General features: G+C 45.3%; 1 protein-coding gene across 1 annotated transcript in view; it reads left to right on the top strand.

The window, feature by feature from the left end:
- Nucleotides 1-18,885, top strand: part of LOC147688585 (uncharacterized) — a 162,313-nt gene extending 143,428 nt beyond the window's left edge. The window contains exons 5-6 of the mRNA XM_086939803.1: nucleotides 16,451-16,585; nucleotides 18,295-18,885. Coding sequence (XP_086795929.1) covers nucleotides 16,451-16,585; nucleotides 18,295-18,334 — 175 coding nt within the window. The 3' untranslated portion in view covers nucleotides 18,335-18,885. The remainder of the gene's footprint in view (nucleotides 1-16,450; nucleotides 16,586-18,294) is intronic.
- The last annotated feature ends 1,962 nt before the right edge of the window (nucleotides 18,886-20,847 follow it).

Below are 20,847 nucleotides of genomic sequence, written 5' to 3'. Positions count from 1 at the left end.
ACGGACCTCCTGGACCGGGAGCGCGACCTGCTGGACCAGCTCGGCTTGGAGATCCCCGGGCTTGGTGAGTAGTAGTAGCCATTTCATCACTCACTACTATGATGTTTTCTCCTGCTCTGTGTTGTTGTATTGCAAATATTTGTTTTTTACATGGAGCAAGCCAATAATGCCGCTGATGACGATTACATTGTAGTTAAATTATTTTTCAAAATCTTCTGTGCATTTCAGGTGCACTGCTCTCCTTCTCAGTGGCGTTGCTTCTATGCTTATTTGTTTTCTATTTTGTGGTTTCATTGGCCTGAGTAACTATTATGTATGAGTGTACTTTACAGAACTGCGTAATGCTAGACACTAGGGGGCAGATTACATTTACAAGCCCCTTGCGCCACGTTTACGTTGCCTTGCGTGACGCAACAGCGGCGTAAACGTGCCGCATCCCTGCGAGTCATTTACAGCATGACGCATCTAGGGAGATGCGTCACGTTATAAAGCCATGGGCCTGCACCACAATGGGTGCGTTCCTAGTACGCAGGGTGGGCGGTCTGGCGGCTGTGCGCCTCGCAAAATTGCCTGTGTGAAATCTACAAGATTTAACGCAGGCACTTCTGCGACGCTGCTACGTCAATTCAATTCCTTATGCCTGCTTGAAGCAGGCGTAAGGACTGACACAGCATGTTAAGTATTGGGTGGCCCTGAGCATTACTGGAGTTGCATTGCGTTGGCGACGTGACTCCAGCGATGCGCCGCTCTTACGTGCTCCTCGCATTGCCCAGCCCCCCCGCATTACCTACGATGCCACCACCCTCCTAGCCCTTAACCCCGGCCGTTCCCCCAACTGCGTCCAAGCCGCTCCTGGACACACCCATGGACCTTTCTCATGCTGCTCCTGCAGATTCATCGGCAACGTCAACATCTCCGCTACGATCACACCTCAGATTCCCGACCCCAACCACCTACAATGCATCTTGCTCAACACCCGATCGGTCCACAGGCACGCCATTGACCTATGGAATCTACTAGACACCATCTCTCCGGACGTCGCCTTCCTAACAGAAACATGGAAAAACGCCTCCTCCGCCCCAGACATCACCATTGCCATCCCAGAAGATTATAAGATCATACGCAAGGACCGCACCGGCCACACAGGAGGAGGAATCGCTATCGTCCATAAGAAATCCATCCACATCTCAACCAGCTCCGACGTCAATCTCGCCAACTCTGAACACCTTCACTTCCAAATCCACATCGACCCCAAGACCACACTCAGAGGCACCCTCCTTTACAGGCCACCAGGACCCCGCGCACAGTTTAGCGAAGACATCACGGACTTCATCACTCCACACGCACTCCCCTCCAAGGATTACATCCTTTTGGGAGACCTCAACTTTCACCTTGAAAAGAACAACGACCGCAACTCCACCACCCTTCTGGACAACCTCGCCAACCTCGGACTTAAACAACTGGTCACTTCCCCCACCCACATCGCAGGTCACACTCTCGACCCTATCTTCACCTCCAGCAATCATGTCTCCTTCAGCCACACTACGGCTCTCCTCTGGACTGACCACAGCTGCGTTCACTTTTCCTACAACAAGCCCACATCCAACAACCATCCTCAACCTACTCTGCAAAGAAACTGGAACAAAATAACCACCGACCAGATCTCCTCATCGCTTCTTCTAAACCCCCCAGCCCACTCCTCAAACCCCGACCAAGCCGCCACCAACCTCACCCTATGGCTATCCAACAACGCCGACTTCCTAGCACCACTGAAAAAGCGCCAAAACAAACTTGGCAGCAAGAAGGCATCATGGTTCAACGATGATCTTAAGAAATCCAAGAAATTATGCCGCTCCCTTGAGAAGGCCTGGAAAAAAGACCCAACCACCAGTACCAAGGACGCCTTCAAAAACGCCACCCGCATACACCACCAACTGATCCGAAAAGCCAAGAAAACCGCCTTCAAGGAACGACTAGATAACAACGCCCACAACAGCAAGGAACTTTTCAACATCGTCAAGGAATTTACTAATCCCTCAGCCAACTCTAACGACATCACCCCCTCTCAAGCACTCTGCGACTCCCTAGCCTCATTCTTCCACAACAAAATTGCAGACATCCACAACAGCTTCGACAACCAACCCGAAGACCAACCCACCCAACCTTCTGCTGAACCTCCACCCCCCTCGAACATACTTAATGACTGGAACCCAATCTCCACTGAGGACACCATCCGCCTGATGAACTCCATCCACTCAGGATCCCCCACAGACCCATGCCCTCACCACATCTTCAACAAAGCAGACTCCATCATTGCACCGCACCTCCGAGACGTCATCAACTGCTCCTTCAAATCCGTCACCTTCCCAGAAAGCTGGAAACACGCTGAACTCAGCGCCCTTCTGAAAAAACCCACAGCGGACCCCACCGAACTCAAAAATTACCGCCCCATCTCGCTCCTTCCATTCCCGGCCAAAGTCATCGAGAAAGCTGTCAACAACCAGCTCGCCGCCTTCCTCGAAGCCAACAAATCCCTCGACTCCTCTCAGTCCGGCTTCCGAGCAAAACACAGCACTGAAACCGCCCTCATCGCAGCAACAGACGACATTCAAACTCTACTAGACAATGGAGACACAGTCGCCCTCATCCTCCTCGACCTCTCCGCAGCCTTCGACACAGTCTGCCATAGCACCCTTCTACAGCGCCTCAGAAACGTTGGAATCCAAGGAAAAACTCTGGAATGGATCACCTCATTCCTCACCGGAAGAACTCAGAGAGTCCGCCTTCCACCATTCAAGTCAGTAGCCACTGAAGTCATCTGCGGCGTACCACAATGATCCTCACTCAGTCCCACCCTTTTCAACGTATACATGAGCCCCCTCGCGGCCATCGCCCGCCAACACAACCTCAACATCATCTCCTACGCGGATGACACTCAACTGATCCTTTCTCTCACCAATGACCCTAGCACCGCCAAAACGAACCTACACGAAGGAATGAAAGAAGTAGCCGAATGGATGAAACACAGCCGTCTGAAACTGAACTCAGATAAAACAGAAGTCCTCATCTTAAGTACCTCCCCCTCCGCATGGGACGACTCTTGGTGGCCAGAAGCCCTCGGAAAAGCACCCATCCCGACAGACCACGCACGGAACCTAGGCGTCATCCTGGACTCCTCACTTTCAATGAACAGACAAGTCAACGGCGTCTCCTCATCCTGCTTCAACATTCTTCGCATGCTCAAAAAAACATTTCGTTGGATCCCCACCGAAACTAGGAAAACGATCACCCACGCTCTGGTCACGAGCCGACTGGACTATGGAAACACCCAATACGCCGGGACTACCGCCAAACTCCAGAAAAAACTCCAGCAAATCCAAAACGCCTCAGCCAGGCTCATATTAGACATCCCGCGTAAAGAACATATCTCTGATCACCTGAAAAACCTCCACTGGCTTCCCGTCAATAAGAGGATCACTTTCCGGCTCCTTACCCACGCACACAAAGCACTATACGAAATCGGACCAGAATGCCTCAACACACGACTGTCCTTCTACACCCCCTCCCGCCAGCTTCGATCTTCCAACCAAGCCCTTGCCACTGTACCTCGCATCAACAAGACCACCATGGGAGGTAGATCCTTCTCCTACCTAGCAGCTAAAACCTGGAACTCACTTCCCACCCACCTTCGCCTTACCCAGAACCACCTAGCATTCAGAAAGCAACTTAAAACGTGGATATTTGACAAGTGATTCCCCACCCCTCCTTATGCACCTTGAGACCCTCTGGGTATGTAGTGCGCTATATAAATTCTATGACTTGACTTGACTTGACTTGATGCGTCACGCAAGTGCCTACCCTTGCGCCAGGGCGCGCCGCATTGTAAATGAGGCGCATCTGCCGTGTGGCAAGGGTAGTTTTGCGTGACGCATTTGATCTGGCGCATCTCTGGAGATGCGCCAGAACGCGTAAGTAAGTATGCCCCTAAGGGGCAGAATTGCAATTACCGTCGCATCCCTGCAAAGTAGCAGGGATGCGCCATTAATTGTGCGGCCCGCTACCACCACCAAACATGGTGCGCCGTATTTGCAATGCGGCGCACCATGGGCCCAAAACGTCACCAAAGCTTTACTGCTGGAGTTGCGTCGCAACGATGGCGCAGCTGAGCAATGCTCTGGGGTACCCTATCTCCCCAATGCTGGGTCAAGCCGTACGTCTGCTTCAAGCAGGTGCAGGGTTTGTGTGACGCATCATTGTCCTAAAGGTGGCTGATTGAAATTTTGTAGATTTCCCTCAGCCACTTTTAGGATGTGTTCCAGCGCAGGAATGCCCTCCCTTGCGCTAGAACGCCCCCTGATGGCGCAGGGCTTTATAACGGGATGCATCTCCCAAATGCGTCACGTTGTTATAATATTATACGCCGCACCATGGCGCCCTTTTTTGTTTAGCTGCTGCGTCACAAAAGTCACGCAAGAACGGAGCAAAAGAGCCGCAAGGGGCTTAAATCTGCCCCTTCCTTTGTACCCCAGACAATAAGAAAAATAGTGGCGGTGGATTGATAGTTTGACTATTTAAATGACTGGTAATGTAGCAGGCAACTGTTAGTGTTGTCACTGATCTGACTGAAATCACAATGGAATTTGTCTGTCACTTTGCGTCTTGCCTGCGGACTACTGCCTGCCAGTCCTAGGTGAACCTTTCAGTACTTTGTTTAGTGAGTTACGTGACTTTCGAAGTCACAGGTCCGCAAATAAATGAAAACTAACCCTAATCAATATAATTTCGCGGAAATATTTTGTTATTGTTCTTTTGAAATGTTTTATTTGGTTGACATTGACAAGCAACAATCATCCATGTTTTCTGTTCTTTCTTTCATGTTGTACGTCAGCTCCCCCCAGGGGCGAGGGGAGGACACAGGAGCAGCAGGCGGCGGATGCTGTTGAACAGGGCCAGGATCGGGCAGGCGAGGGCTCCTTTGCTGGCCCCAGTAAGTTTTCATTTTAGACTAGTACCTTTTTTTCCTAGCGTTCCTCATTTGATTTTTTCAAAATCGTCTTTGATCTTCTTGTAGACTGTATCTAAATTCTTATCCTGCCTCTACTATGACTCCCTGTGGTATTACTAGATTATTCTTATTAGTCTGTCTGTGTAGCTAACTAAGATTGCACGGTTGGCGAAACTCCCATTCTAGTCAGCAATAGCTCTATCAACTTAGTGCAGTCCTCTGGGATTGTCCATAATGTCTTTTGAAGTGTTCTATCTGCTTTGAAAATTCCCAACTATAAAATGTGAATGACCACCAAGAAAGAATAAGATACTACCTTTTGGTTTGGATAGGAGAACAATCCATACCACTACAGTGGCGCGGACACTTCTTCTGCAGAAACAGAACTATGGACAATAAATAGTGCATTGCTTATCAATTATAATAGGCGCTGTTAGAGTTTCCACATACCTCTGTGATAACAGACTTTGAACCCCCAATGTCCTTACTGACTGACTACATAGTGTGGCACAGTCATTTACCTCCCGAATTCATCGATCATTGATCCCCAATGATGATTATTATCCAACGTAGCTGAAGAGTACGGAGTCAGAGTCAAGAAGTGTCAGAGGCACGGACTCATGCTTGCAAAAATTGAAAAACTTTTCGCTCAGTCACTCTAGTCACTCTGGACCAAAAAACACAGAGTCTCTCTAAGTTTAAAAGCTTTATTAAAAGTAAACACATTTATTAAAATGAAGTCATAATAAAACAAGCATTTGCAATGCAATAGGTCTCGCATCAGGAAAGTTTGAGCTACTGGTATTGTAAATGACTAATATTTTATTTATGTGTTGGTTTTGAAAATAGCGAAATTAATAGCTTTCTCATTCACAATGCCAATAGTTTTAACTTTTGCAAATGTGACACCTATAGCATTTGTAATGCAATATGTGTTGTATTTACGTGACTTAAATGTATTGATATTACAAATAACAATGTCTTCATTTTTTTAATAATTAATACTTAAATAAAAGTTGTGATTTATAATGGCAATAGGTTAAAGTTTTGTAAATAAATTTTGTGAAGATTATGTTCAGTGTATTTTATTGTGATGAAAATCCAAGAACAGAAGTGAAATATTAACATCTTTTGTGACATTTGTAATAAAGCTTGAAACATTGAGAGAACATATTTGAACTAGTTGTTGTTGAATGGTTGCACAGATTGATGTTGTGGTGGCGACGAGTGATGCTGTGGCATTCAGTGATGCTGTGGTAGCGCATAGTGATGTTGTGGTGCCCCGGAGTGATTCTGTGGTGGTGCTGAGTGATTCTGTGGTGGTGCTGAGTGATTCTGTGGTGGTGCTGAGTGATTCTGTGGTGGTGCTGAGTGATTCTGTGGTGGTGCTGAGTGGTTCTGTGGTGGTGCTGAGTGGTTCTGTGGTGGTGCTGAGTGGTTCTGTGGTGGTGCTGAGTGGTTCTGTGGTGGTGCTGAGTGGTTCTGTGGTGGTGCTGAGTGGTTCTGTGGTGGTGCTGAGTGGTTCTGTGGTGGTGCTGAGTGATGCGATAGATAGAGTGAGGGCAATAGATAGAGGGAGGGCGATGGATAGATAGAGGGAGGGCGATGGATAGAGGGAGGGCAATGGATAGATAGAAGAAGGGCGATGGATAGAGGGAGGGCGATGGATAGATAGAGGGGGGGCGATGGATAGATAGAGGGAGGGCGATGGATAGATAGAGGGAGGGCGATGGATAGATAGAGGGAGGGCAATGGATAGATAGAGGGAGGGCGATGGATAGATAGAGGGAGGGCGATGGATAGAGGGAGGGCGATGGATAGATAGAGGGACGGCGATGGATAGATAGAGGGAGGGCGATGGATAGATAGAGGGAGGGCGATGGATAGATAGAAGGAGGGCGATGGATAGATAGAGGGCATAGGGTACTGCCCCTAGAGTACTCTATTCCTGCTACAAGCAGCACACAGCATTGATGACACATGAGCTGTCCTGCAAAAAGTGTACATTTGTGGTCCCTGAGGATCAGTTTTTGCCCCTTTGCTCTAAGACAGCAAAAGAGAGAAAGAATGAGAAATAAATAGAGATAGAGAATGTGAGAGAAAAATTAAAAGAGGAGAGAAAGAGACAGAGAGGGAAGGATGACAGAGTGCAGAAAAACATGTAAGAGAGAAAGAAAGAAAAATAAGGCAGAGAAAGATAGGATATGAAAATAGAAGAAATAAATGAGGATAACTAGATATAGAAAGGAGCAAAAGAAAGGCAGTGAAGGAAAAAGATACATTAGAAGAAAATTAAAGGAAGAAAAAACGAAACAGTGAAATGAATGAATGAATGAAAGGAGAAGAAAAAAGAATGACAGAACGGCATAAAGAGACAAATAAGGAAATCAGAATTGAGAGAGGAAAGAAGGTAAGAGAAAAAAGACAACAAGAAAAGGATGTGGTGTAAGGCAAGAAGAAAATGAGAGCTACAAAGGCAAAGAGAGAAGAAGTTTAAATAAAATGGGAAAGAAAAAAAGGATATATTTTGTGAGTTATTAATGTCTTGAGTAGATGTTGTTTCTTGCAGTTATTGTAATGATGTAAATAAATCTGTTATATGTATGTGTTAAACAACATCCTATATAGAAGACACGGCCATGATCTAAATATCAAAAGATGATGCAGATATTGAAAATACCACTAGTTACATTAATCACCGATACAAGAATATTGATACATTAAAAAAGCGTAATAGGTTATTGTTGTTGGATAGCTAGGAATGTAATTAAATAAGAATGAACCCGGCCTAAAAGCATAAAAAGTCAACATTTTGTAAATGTCAGTGTCTTTTACTCTGCATTATGTTTGAAACTGCAGAAAGTGAGAGGTGTCTGCCTTATAGTGTAGAGTCTGCAGCAATTATGACGGTTTTGTCATAAACAGCTTTGCATTTAAAATATACAAGTCCAGACCAGCAGTGCGCAACAACTTTTAACTCCTTACAGAGTCAATAGATTTCACGCTAACAATTTTTTTAAAAGGTCAAAAGAAAAGCCGGGCGCAAACATTTCCTGAGCCTATTATATATTGGGGTACTTTGCGCATCGGGGTTGAATGATAGGGTAAAAATGCGTGAGCTAAGTAGTACTATGCACAAAGTGGAACGAAAGTGTCTATTGTCTATGTCCTTTTCCCATTCAACAGACACGTAATGGGTGTGAAAACTGTGGTGTGGTGAACGTAACCCCAATGATCGGATTGCGACACAAGTATAACTCATCTTACATGAAATGACAAGTTTCACATAAATACGTTCACCATTACATTTTCTTACACAGCCGAAAGAAATTAAATCTCAAATACTGATTATCCACGACAGATTAACAAAATACACCTGTCAGTTAATACGTTCCAGTGCTTAATTTGTAAAATATGAAGTCCAGGTGCTAAGGTTTTGTAGCAGGCCACACCCACTCATTCATCCCCACCCACTTCCTCCACTGGCTCCACCCACTTACTGTACTGGCACCGCTAAAAGCCAGATGTAATACTCGATCTGAATTTCAGCAAGAGAGCCTTCCGCAAGAAAGGTTTTGATAGGAGGTTTCCTCCGCCCCCAAAAAATGCTTTTCAAAATGAAACCAACAGTGCATTCAAAGCACAATTTTGAAATAAATTGGATAAAATGATGAATGCATTGAAAAGGGAACAAGGTTGAACCTGTACACCAGGGTGTAAGTCTTTATCCCATTTAATACCTGGTCACACTATCACCTTTCCCACAAACCATTTAAAACCTTGGTGCTTAGCTCTTTCATATGATAGAGCGAGCATGTTTGCAAACATAAAGAATGCAAATAAAATCACTTGTGCTGCAAAACTATATGCATAAAAAAAACAGCTGGATATGTGTTGCAAACAGATATTAGAAACACTAAAATATGTCTGTTTAAAAAAAATAAGCTGCAGTAGCTTGAAACATATAGAAAGTGTAAACATATAGGAAGAGATTCTAGCTTTTCTTTCACTTTGACATATGAGTGGAATCTGTGGCAGCACTTTGCAGGTAGTCATTGCAAGTCAGACATTATTTGGAGTTCCCACATGATTCTGCTAGCAGTCTCCTTGCTGTGAAATTAGAACTGCTTTGCTGTGCCCGAATCTCAAGCACAATGTTGTTTTCCTATAGTAAATGCACATAAGAATGTGATTTGACATGTAGCGATTTTAATGTGGTAAATGCTCTATTTTGTGAATGTGGCGGACTGCTCCCTGCTGCCATCACTGGGCATGCAATGAACCAATCACATCGAAGCCTGTGCCAAAGGCTAATAGGGGCTTAAATTAAACCACTGAATGCTCTCTCACAAGAAGGCTCACTTCCTGGAAATAAAACACTGCCCTGGTGAGCACGTGGCACCCTTCAAAGTAAGCTGCAGTCACTGCGAGAGTACCTGCTGCAAAGTAATGTGGGGGCCAGTGCAGGGGCTCATATATGAGGTCTCAACTCCACATTGCAGTCATCCAATTGTGTGATCTTCGGCCTAACAGCCTGTGCCCTACCAGCATCTTTGGGAGAGATTATAGCACTCACTTTATTTGCTCATGTACAAAGGTCAAGTTTTGAGTAAGATGTTCAGATCTGTCAGGAGCTTATTTATAATCATGCCGATAGTGCAGCCAACGATAAACCAATAGCGGTACCAATATTGCCACCTTACTTATGTGCTGGATCCCGGGTGATCACTCGAATAACTGAATTAAGCAGTAATTCTCAATGAACCATATTTCAGACTGAATCAGTTTTGTTTTATTTTTTAACTTAGATGCATGTATCAATTCAATATGCAATTTTTGGGGCTTAAATTAAACCACTGAATGCTCTCTCACAAGAAGGCTCACTTCCTGGAAATAAAACACTGCCCTGGTGAGCACGTGGCACCCTTCAAAGTAAGCTGCAGTCACTGCGAGAGTACCTGCTGCAAAGTAATGTGGGGGCCAGTGCAGGGGCTCATATATGAGGTCTCAACTCCACATTGCAGTCATCCAATTGTGTGATCTTCGGCCTAACAGCCTGTGCCCTACCAGCATCTTTGGGAGAGATTATAGCACTCACTTTATTTGCTCATGTACAAAGGTCAAGTTTTGAGTAAGATGTTCAGATCTGTCAGGAGCTTATTTATAATCATGCCGATAGTGCAGCCAACGATAAACCAATAGCGGTACCAATATTGCCACCTTACTTATGTGCTGGATCCCGGGTGATCACTCGAATAACTGAATTAAGCAGTAATTCTCAATGAACCATATTTCAGACTGAATCAGTTTTGTTTTATTTTTTAACTTAGATGCATGTATCAATTCAATATGCAATTTTTTGTTTTTTCAATCAGGAAATATTTCTTTAGTTCCACATCATAAATCACAATGAACACAGAAATTAAACAAATAACAATACGCAAAACAATATTTTGACAAAAAATCACAACTTGCAATCACCATTCATACCACACAAAAAATATCATCACTAGATATATTACAGTTATTTACAATCTATACAATGTCATAATTGAAAAACAGATAAAGCATTGGAAATAAGCAAGTACACAATGTTGTTATTTTCTGAAATAATCAAGGATTCCTAATGCTGAATAGAAGAGGTCTACGCGTTTCGATGACCCCTGGTTGTGGGGAAATCTCATCAGGACCGTATGCCTGCGAATGGAGAACGAGATTGGGTCAGGTGGGGGGACAAAACCAACTTCCTCACAACGCTACAGTGGGGATAGAGAAACTAATCATACCTCTCAGTAGCTGGCTTTGCTTTTGTGGTTGTCACTGTGGGCAAAAAATGAGGTGGATTTAAGCCTCTAAAGTGAAAGCGCCAGAGGGGCAATCATTCAATCTTAGCAAAAACATTCACTCGTGTCTACTTACATCGTATTACGCCTACTGCGGCTGTTTATTGAACTGGAAGAAAATTCGGGTGGAAGCGGGTAGCTGAGGGGTAAGAGGAAATGGTTTTAGAATTTGGGGGGAACAACTCGATTCCATTGTCGTTAATCGGTTGAACAAGGCGACTTACTGTTAATTGCTTAGCGCAGGGAGTTCACGGGTGTCTCAGTCTGTATTGAGCGAATCAATAACGTGCTCCGGTCTCCTGTAAGTGAAAGGGAGCTGGTGTCAGGTATCCAGATTGGTTGTGAAGATCGCCTTACTTGCGATGTTTCTCTGACATGTACAAACGTATACCTGTTAGCGTCGTGTCCGCTGTCTAACTCGGGGGGTCTGCGCTCTTCGATCTCTGTTCGTTAGTCCAGTGACCGGCACCTTCCAGTCGGTAAACTTGCTCTCGCGTTCGGTTGTTTTAACTCACTTCCTGGTTACCCGGGGATTATGGGGATTGTAGTTTTTTCGCCCGTTGTCATGGAGACGGGCCGCGTTTTGACTTTGAGTGTATGGGGCCGTGGTTCACGGTCTCTGTGGGAAACAGCAGTCTGAATCTCGGTCTCTTCATTATCATCAACATTTTACAGGCGGTAAAGCTCGGAGAGTTCATTAAGGCCGTTTATTGCAGAGTTGAATTTGACTATCAGCATTGCTTCAGTGTGTGACAATTTCTCTTCCATGTCACCACCTCTAGGGTCTTTCTCAATTTTAGCAATTACTGTCCATCTTAATTCATCAACGGTATGTTTGTGATTAACCCAATGGTTAACCAGTGGGGCCGTTAACACATTCTTTTTAATGCGTGATTTGTGCTGGGTAATGCGACATCTCACCTCCTGACTTGTTTTGCCGATGTAAAGTTTATCACAGGGGCATTTGATTCCATATATGACGAACTTGGATTTACAATTTGTAAATTTTTCATGTTTCCACGATATCTGTTTATGTTGAAACAGATTTCCTTCCTCAGTACTAGCACAGCAGATACAAGAGCCAGATCTGGCTCTTGTATCTGCTGTGCTAGTACTGAGGAAGGAAATCTGTTTCAACATAAACAGATATCGTGGAAACATGAAAAATTTACAAATTGTAAATCCAAGTTCGTCATATATGGAATCAAATGCCCCTGTGATAAACTTTACATCGGCAAAACAAGTCAGGAGGTGAGATGTCGCATTACCCAGCACAAATCACGCATTAAGAAGAATGTGTTAACGGCCCCACTGGTTAACCATTGGGTTAATCACAAACATACCGTTGATGAATTAAGATGGACAGTAATTGCTAAAATTGAGAAAGACCCTAGAGGTGGTGACATGGAAGAGAAATTGTCACACACTGAAGCAATGCTGATAGTCAAATTCAACTCTGCAATAAACGGCCTTAATGAACTCTCCGAGCTTTACCGCCTGTAAAATGTTGATGATAATGAAGAGACCGAGATTCAGACTGCTGTTTCCCACAGAGACCGTGAACCACGGCCCCATACACTCAAAGTCAAAACGCGGCCCGTCTCCATGACAACGGGCGAAAAAACTACAATCCCCATAATCCCCGGGTAACCAGGAAGTGAGTTAAAACAACCGAACGCGAGAGCAAGTTTACCGACTGGAAGGTGCCGGTCACTGGACTAACGAACAGAGATCGAAGAGCGCAGACCCCCCGAGTTAGACAGCGGACACGACGCTAACAGGTATACGTTTGTACATGTCAGAGAAACATCGCAAGTAAGGCGATCTTCACAACCAATCTGGATACCTGACACCAGCTCCCTTTCACTTACAGGAGACCGGAGCACGTTATTGATTCGCTCAATACAGACTGAGACACCCGTGAACTCCCTGCGCTAAGCAATTAACAGTAAGTCGCCTTGTTCAACCGATTAACGACAATGGAATCGAGTTGTTCCCCCCAAATTCTAAAACCTTTTCCTCTTACCCCTCAGCTACCCGCTTCCACCCGAATTTTCTTCCAGTTCAATAAACAGCCGCAGTAGGCGTAATACGATGTAAGTAGACACGAGTGAATGTTTTTGCTAAGATTGAATGATTGCCCCTCTGGCGCTTTCACTTTAGAGGCTTAAATCCACCTCATTTTTTGCCCACAGTGACAACCACAAAAGCAAAGCCAGCTACTGAGAGGTATGATTAGTTTCTCTATCCCCACTGTAGCGTTGTGAGGAAGTTGGTTTTGTCCCCCCACCTGACCCAATCTCGTTCTCCATTCGCAGGCATACGGTCCTGATGAGATTTCCCCACAACCAGGGGTCATCGAAACGCGTAGACCTCTTCTATTCAGCATTAGGAATCCTTGATTATTTCAGAAAATAACAACATTGTGTACTTGCTTATTTCCAATGCTTTATCTGTTTTTCAATTATGACATTGTATAGATTGTAAATAACTGTAATATATCTAGTGATGATATTTTTTGTGTGGTATGAATGGTGATTGCAAGTTGTGATTTTTTGTCAAAATATTGTTTTGCGTATTGTTATTTGTTTAATTTCTGTGTTCATTGTGATTTATGATGTGGAACTAAAGAAATATTTCCTGATTGAAAAAACAAAAAATTGCATATTGAATTGATACATGCATCTAAGTTAAAAAATAAAACAAAACTGATTCAGTCTGAAATATGGTTCATTGAGAATTACTGCTTAATTCAGTTATTCGAGTGATCACCCGGGATCCAGCACATAAGTAAGGTGGCAATATTGGTACCGCTATTGGTTTATCATTGTTCTGGTGAGGCTTGTCCTTATTGCCAGTAAGCCCAGACCCTGTATATGGTGTTGATAGTGCAGCCAACAGCACCCCTAATTAGGTGGACCTGAGCATCACAAGAGCCTGTCCTGATGACCTGGCATAAATATCTCTAGAGTCACACAGTGTGTCTGCGTGATCCTGCGAGAGACAAGTAACACACCAAGCATAAATACACCAGATGACACTTCTGGCAAAAATTGAAATGTGTTTTCTGTCCATGGGCAAGAAGTGAAAACATTGAAACGGCACAAAAGCAGCATTGTCTTAAGTCGGGTATTGTGTATGCCCTGTAATGCTGCTTGAAGCCTGGAGAACAGCAAGTGTCAAAAGTCCCCTGAATCCAACACCTCGCCTTCAGATTCAGGCACACACAGGTAAGTGCAAATGTAGTCTGTCTCGAGTGACAGTCAGTACGCACACTGAAGAGTCTGTGAACTGATGGACTAAGGCTGTTTAGAGAGAGCCCAAATAATAAAAATAAATAAACCAGGCGAGGAGCTTCACTAAACTCCATGCCGCTCTCCCACACGCGACCTGGGCCTAGACCATAAAGCTGACTCAGGTCTGATGCCAGAAATTAATAAATCAGATGATTCCGGCCCCAACAGTCTGCACTTCTGTGATACCATGCTGTTGAAGCCTCAGTAGAGCCTGTTACACACATTGCGGTTACAGTCAAGCAGGCTGATTATTTATTTATAAAGTTTTATATATATTTCAAAAATTATTTTTAAAATGTCACAGCAGTATAATTAAGTGAGTGGCCCTGGGGTCCGGTGCGTTGCTTACTACTACTGCGAGTTTAGTTAACACTTACTTGCACAATTGACTAAACTAAGAGAACAGCGCGACTCGGTATTAAACATAAACTGTAAATGTCATTTTAAAAACACACTCACTTACAGCATACATGCTTTACTGGTTCACCCTTCAGCGGAGCTTCTCTTCCTGCTGCAGAGTACTTGTTAAACTAGTCCTACCGATGTAAATCTTTTACCCAAGTAGTATTAATTCGAGTCAAAATAGCAAAATAATACTGCCCCACAATGTGCAGCATTATGCCATGTAATTTGCGCTTCATGCAGCACAATCTAGTAAACTTTACTTCATAATGTGGCCCTCCATTGCTGCTTATTGGCCTAGAGTTGCTCTCTCTACCTATAATTTTCCACTGAGCAAAAGCAGTCCGTAGACAACTACATAAAAGCCCAGTTTAAATGCATTTACTCAAAACACGCAAAGCTAAAATAAGATCCAAACGCTCGATCAACCTTAAGCAAAATTAAAGCACTGCCCACTTCTACTCCTGTCGAGCGACGTTATGCCACAGATAAAGTATGTTTTCTTGCAGTGCTGTGCAGCAGAGCACACACAAGCTCCACCGATGCCGGCAAACATATTACTGACTGGCTCGTGCCCTAATTAAAGCGCGGCTGCATCATGAACAATAAATACGCCGTAAGGGACTTCATCATGTAGTGTACAGTGTGAGTTTGGCAACACAGTCCTACTACACAGTGCTACTAAAGTGGCAGGCAGGTTGCATGGCCAAGTAACTTACTGTCTCAGTTGTGCACTAGTTCGGCAGCATGCACCCGGGGATAGTGACTCCTCCACTGGTGTCTGAGCGAGTTCTGTCCGTAGGTGAGCCGCACCACCATCGCACTCTGCCGCGCCTGAGGCCTGAGCCTCTCAGGCACCATGCTGATGCTGCCGATGAGACAGTATAGCCCAGAGCTGACTTTCGCTGGCTGGTCCGCCGACTGCTTCACCCAGCCTCAGGTGCGGGGCACAGGCAATCGATTTGCGGCCCCTCTCGGCCGTGGCTGGCGGCCTGTCATCAGTAGCTGTACAGAAATACCACCACCAGCAATTCAAATACCCATTACTCATGTTACTGTGTGAGTGTGACCCGCTGCGTCACCTCGCACATGATGTCGTGCTGAACTGAAATGGTGAACAGTGAGTGAACTATAAAGCAAGCAGCTCAGCTCACACGTGCCTCAATCTTCCACACGACACAATACCAGGCTCACATAAAAGCAGCATTATTTACGGACTTTTAAGTACCTGATTCAGAGGCCTGCAACTGCACGTCATGCTGCTTGCGTCTTCAACTGACTGGCTAGTGCAGCGCTGCGGCTGCGCAGAATGCTGGGGCGGGTGAAAGGTTAGGAGACTGATTCACATTGGTTAGAGTCCGACTCAGGACACTTGACTATTCAACGCCAAGGAGGGACGGGGCGGGTTAATATTGCTCGAGGTGCCTTGGCGGGGCTTGCTGGGCTTGCTTGTGTGCTTCCCAGAGAGACAGGAGATTGGGAACGCGTGCGCGCGGCCGGCGCCGATTGCTTTCCTGAGCGTGCGCGTGACATCTCCTGTCTCCTGGGAAGCAGACCCGGCAACTATAGTATCGCGCCTGCGCGATGGCATATGGCTTCGCCATATGCATCGCAGGCGCGAGACCTAAAAATGAAACGTTTAACTGAGAATGTAAAAGTGGTTAGTGCTGACGATTAATTGAAGACATTTCTTGTGGTCGAGCCGAGCTCTCACCTTGTTTCAACTTGATCTTGTTGTTAGAAGTCCATCTTCTGTCTGTGTGGAAAAAAATGGTGCGTGTTAAAAAGCCAGCCTTCATCAGTTGTGCCAAAAAGTGCTGCATTACATTGTTTTCACATGTCTTCATTCCTAGACCAAATACTAGTGAGTGGTTTATTCTAACATTCTTAAATGTACTTTGTAGGTGGAACATCTGGTGGTGGGGCCAACGCGGAGGTGGTGGTGCTCGACACGGAGGCGGAGGGCAATTCCTCAGGGGAGGATGCGGCGGTTCCAGTGCCGGCTGTGAGAGTTCAGACGGTGGTGGTGGCGGGCAGAGGTAAGCTCTGATATATTCCTTACTTATTGAGATTGAAGACTTGGCTGGGAAGGAAAGAATATGAGATGCATGGCTGGGTGAATGATGAAGCAATGATTGGTGGAAGGACAACAGCCTAGGTGGGTTACACAGAAACTGTATGTGTCCATATACCTGGATCATGCTACTATCTGACTCTTAGATAGCATATGTGTATCTAGAGCAGGGGTACTCATAGTACGGCCCGCGGGCCGGTGGCGGCCCGGCAAGCCTTCCTTGGCGGTGTGCAGACCTTGCAGACAATCACTGCTCCCCCGGCCCCCACAGAGCAGAGTGGAGATGCAGGGCCACAAAGAGGTGAAATAGAACAAAGCCTCTGCTCTGTGGGGCCGGGCAAGCAGTGATTGTCAGGGTGGAGATGCAGGGGCGCTACAACAAACAAAGCCTTAATAATATGTTAATGGTCTTTTAAAGACCTGTTAAGTACTTTGGTGTGGCTGTCTGTGTGTGCGCGTTGAGGAAGCTGTCTCAGCCCGGGCTGAAGGCTGACACAGACAGACACACACACAGTGAGATGACAGAGGGGGAGAGAGAGGGAGGGCAGGAGGGAGAGAGAGATGGAGAGGGAGGGCAGGAGGGAGAGCATGAGTGAGAGAGATGTATGTAAATGCTGGGTCTGGTGGCTCTGTGGATGAAGGCATCTGCTGCAGGGACCTGTGTGCATCCTCATGGTCACAAGTTTTCGTTTTGCTTTAGCCCCGCCCCCTCTGACTCCGCCCCCACCAGTGCAGCCCTCGGCCACAAACTACACTGTAAATTTAGCCCCTGAGAGAAAGTTTGTGAGTACCCATGATCTAGAGAGAGTAGACGGTCAGTGGATGAACTAAGTGTAACTTTGAAGAGCATGTAACACTGCACCCGCACGTCCGTTCCAGTGTAGGAAAGGCAAGGAAAAGAAGTTTTAATTTTGTCCAAATACTACCATCAATAGTAGCAGTAGTTTGTATTGCAAGCACAGCATAGATCCGGTTATTACGGTGGCCACTCCCTACCTCTCTTAATAAGTTTAGTAGTACTCAATCATTCATGTGTGGATGTATCACTGGTCACTCAATAAAAAGCAAAGCACCTAAAGTCATCCCATATATAAGCAAAAACATCCCATGTGAAGTGATAGATAATCAGATTATTTATCTTCTTCAATTTTCCATTTCTAGTACTCATTTCCACTGTAGGGTGAAAGTTAAATTAATTAAGCAGTAGCCCTTGAGTTGTAACAGAGTATTCTCAGTGCCACCCGTAATAGAAAAGTAAGAGCTTCACCACCTGCATGTACTGGACAGGTACAGTAACGCAACGCAAGTCTAGGTCACTCATCATGGCGTGCGTCTCTTTTTCTCGGGTGCAAGTTTACTGCGCTGGCATTATGCCGGCTTGCAGAAGATAACGTACCAATTTTCCTAAACAAGAGACAAGAAGAAGAATAAGACTGGTGTACTTTCATAGTCGACTCCAATGGAAGTCCATAGTGCTCGTAGAATTTGTTCCTTAAACTCCCACTAATGTTAGAGCAAGGATGAAGAAGTGTGAGGTTAGATAGATACTGGCCTCAATAGTTATGTAATGCGCTTGCAAGTTGCTAGTTGTACTGCAACACAAATTTCTGCTGAATGATTGAGTTAATCTTAAAGAGCATTGGTTACAGACTATGTCTTTCTTTCTTCATATAGATTCTCCTTCCAAACGAACAAGGAGGAAGGAGCTGGCTAGAGCGGCCCGGCAACAGAGGATCGATGCCACTGTGGCCGAATATCGGCGGCTGGTGGCCCTGGAGGACGAAGAAAGTGTGCAGTCGACCACAACAACAATGTCGTCTGCATCGGCCTCCGTGCCCCCACGGGCTGCTACCCAGCACAGTGGTCCACCCAGACTGAGCCGGGCTGCCAAAGCCAAACGCCACCGCCGAGTAGCAAGGACAACAGCTTCCTCTCACAGCCGTTGCACCTGCAAGGCAGTGAAGGCACGCCTGCGCCGCAGTACCCTGATGGTGTCCCGCCTCCAGCAGGAGCTCCACCACTTTTCAAACGTGTTGGAGGGGCTCCGCGTAGAGCACGCCTTGCTCCGCCAGGAGCATAATGCCCTGGCCCAAAAAGTAGACAGCATCCACCCATAGTGTCCCTTGCCCCTTTTTTAGAGACTTTTGGGGGGTGGGAATTGGGAGTTGGGTTTTTGGGGACTTTTGAAGGACAATCGTTGGGGTTAGGGAGGGTCTTGCGGGAGATTATTTTGTTAGGGATATAAATATAGTTTTTCAAACTTTATTTGAGCATACCCGTTTCTTACTGCTTGCCTGGTGGGTGGGGGTTTAACAGTGACTTTGTTTTCCTGAAAGTTTAGTTCCATTTTCTTCCTTTAAGTGTAAATGCCCAAATGTTTTCATCACTAAGTGCCTCTCACAGAGTAAGTGAAGTGAATCCAAGAGTCCTAGGACTTTAGTAGTACTACCGTCAGTCTCTCGTCTCTCCTACTGATACTCTATTATACCCCCAAACCACCAAACGCTTATCTTACCTGTAATTTGTGTTTGAAAGTAGGGCTAGACCCAGGGCTGGCTCCACGGGAAACAGCGAATAAGGTTGGCAATCTTGGTCGGATAAAATGTCCTCATAGCGGTGGTACTAGTGGTGTGACACAGTGGCAGTTGCATGCCTATGAAAAAAAAGAAAATTAAATCTGGTTTGTCCTCCTGAGCAATTCAACGGTGCAATAGAGAATATAGCAGGTGACAGAAGTACACTAGAACAGTGCCACATTGTAGCCTAACAAATGGTAAAGTATAACTACTAATTCGGTTGAAGTTCCTTGACATTAGCCATGGGTCTTTGTCAAGCAGAGTAAGAATATATCCTCGGATTTCTTCACCAGCCTGTTGCTATCACCTTATCCTCCCCAGCAAGTGTGTGGATTTATTGCTGTAATTTAGTCACACATCAATCAAAACCACACAGCCCGGGGGAAGAGGGTTAGTGTTTGAAAAATGGATGGGTACGGGGTTTTTTGGGAAAGGTTTTGGGAGACAAGAAAAAATAGCACAGCATGGACAAACAATTGTGAACATAAACAAATCTTTGGGTACAAACCTATCCATCAATCTTTGAAAGTGCATGCACTACTGCATGCATGTCAGTGAAAAGTAAGTAGTACTTTCGACAACTGTGGAAGAAAGAATGCGACAGTACAGGGCGTGGGTGGAAATATTGATAACTATATTCAACATAAGGTCTCTGTAGCCAGATACCTGAGAGCCTTGCTGGTCACTCTAAATCCATTCACAACACTCAATGGGGTTGGTCTGGAAGGTATAGTAGATAGAAAAGGAGAAATTGCTTTTTTTCTAGGTGTCCCCTCACTCACCAGGGTTGCCCCTTGGTGACATGCTTCATCATTGGGGCCATCCCAGTCCTCTACGGGCTGGGGCGTGCTGCAACTTGCGAATTACGTAGGAGCACTTACAAATGACTATGTGTGGTGCAGATGTGATAGTGGAGTGGACTAAGTGATGTGTTAAGGGATCAATTTAGAAGCAGAGAGAGATCCAAGAAATGCAGTCACAGTCAGAGAAAAAGGCAAGGGATACTGTATCTGTATGTTGTTGTAGTTGTCCTGTTGAAAGTGGTAAGTAAGCTGCCTGCAGAAAAAAAATCCTCTTATTAGCGGCACTCCTCCATTGCAGCCGACGCTTCGTCCATCGATGTTGGTCACCAGAAGACACCCTGTAAAAAAAGCACAGCATAGACAAACAATTGAACATAAACAATTCTTTGGGTACAAACCTATCCATCAATCTTTGAAAGTGCATGCACTACTGCATGCATGTCAGTGAAAAGTAAGTAGTACTTTCGACAACTGTGGAAGAAAGAATGCGACAGTACAGGGCATGTGTGGAATTATTGATAACTATATTCAACATAAGGTCTCTGTAGCCAGATACCTGAGAGCCTTGCTGGTCACTATAAATCCATTCGCAACAACACTCAATGGGGTTGGTCTGGAAGGTATAGTAGATAGAAAAGGAGAAATTGCTTTTTTTCTAGGTGTCCCCTCACTCACCAGGGTTGCCCCTTGGTGACATGCTTCATCATTGGGGCCATCCCAGTCCTCTACGGGCTGGGGCGTGCTGCGACTTGCGAATTACGTAGGAGCACTTACAAATGACTATGTGTGGTGCAGATGTGATAGTGGAGTGGACTAAGTGATGTGTTAAGGGATCAATTTAGAAGCAG

The sequence above is a fragment of the Lissotriton vulgaris genome, chromosome 10 (assembly GCF_964263255.1).
Source record: "Lissotriton vulgaris chromosome 10, aLisVul1.2, whole genome shotgun sequence".
In the NCBI taxonomy this organism is placed as follows: domain Eukaryota; kingdom Metazoa; phylum Chordata; class Amphibia; order Caudata; family Salamandridae; genus Lissotriton; species Lissotriton vulgaris.
Note: the sequence above shows the minus strand (reverse complement) of the source record. Positions and strands in the feature narration are given on the sequence as shown.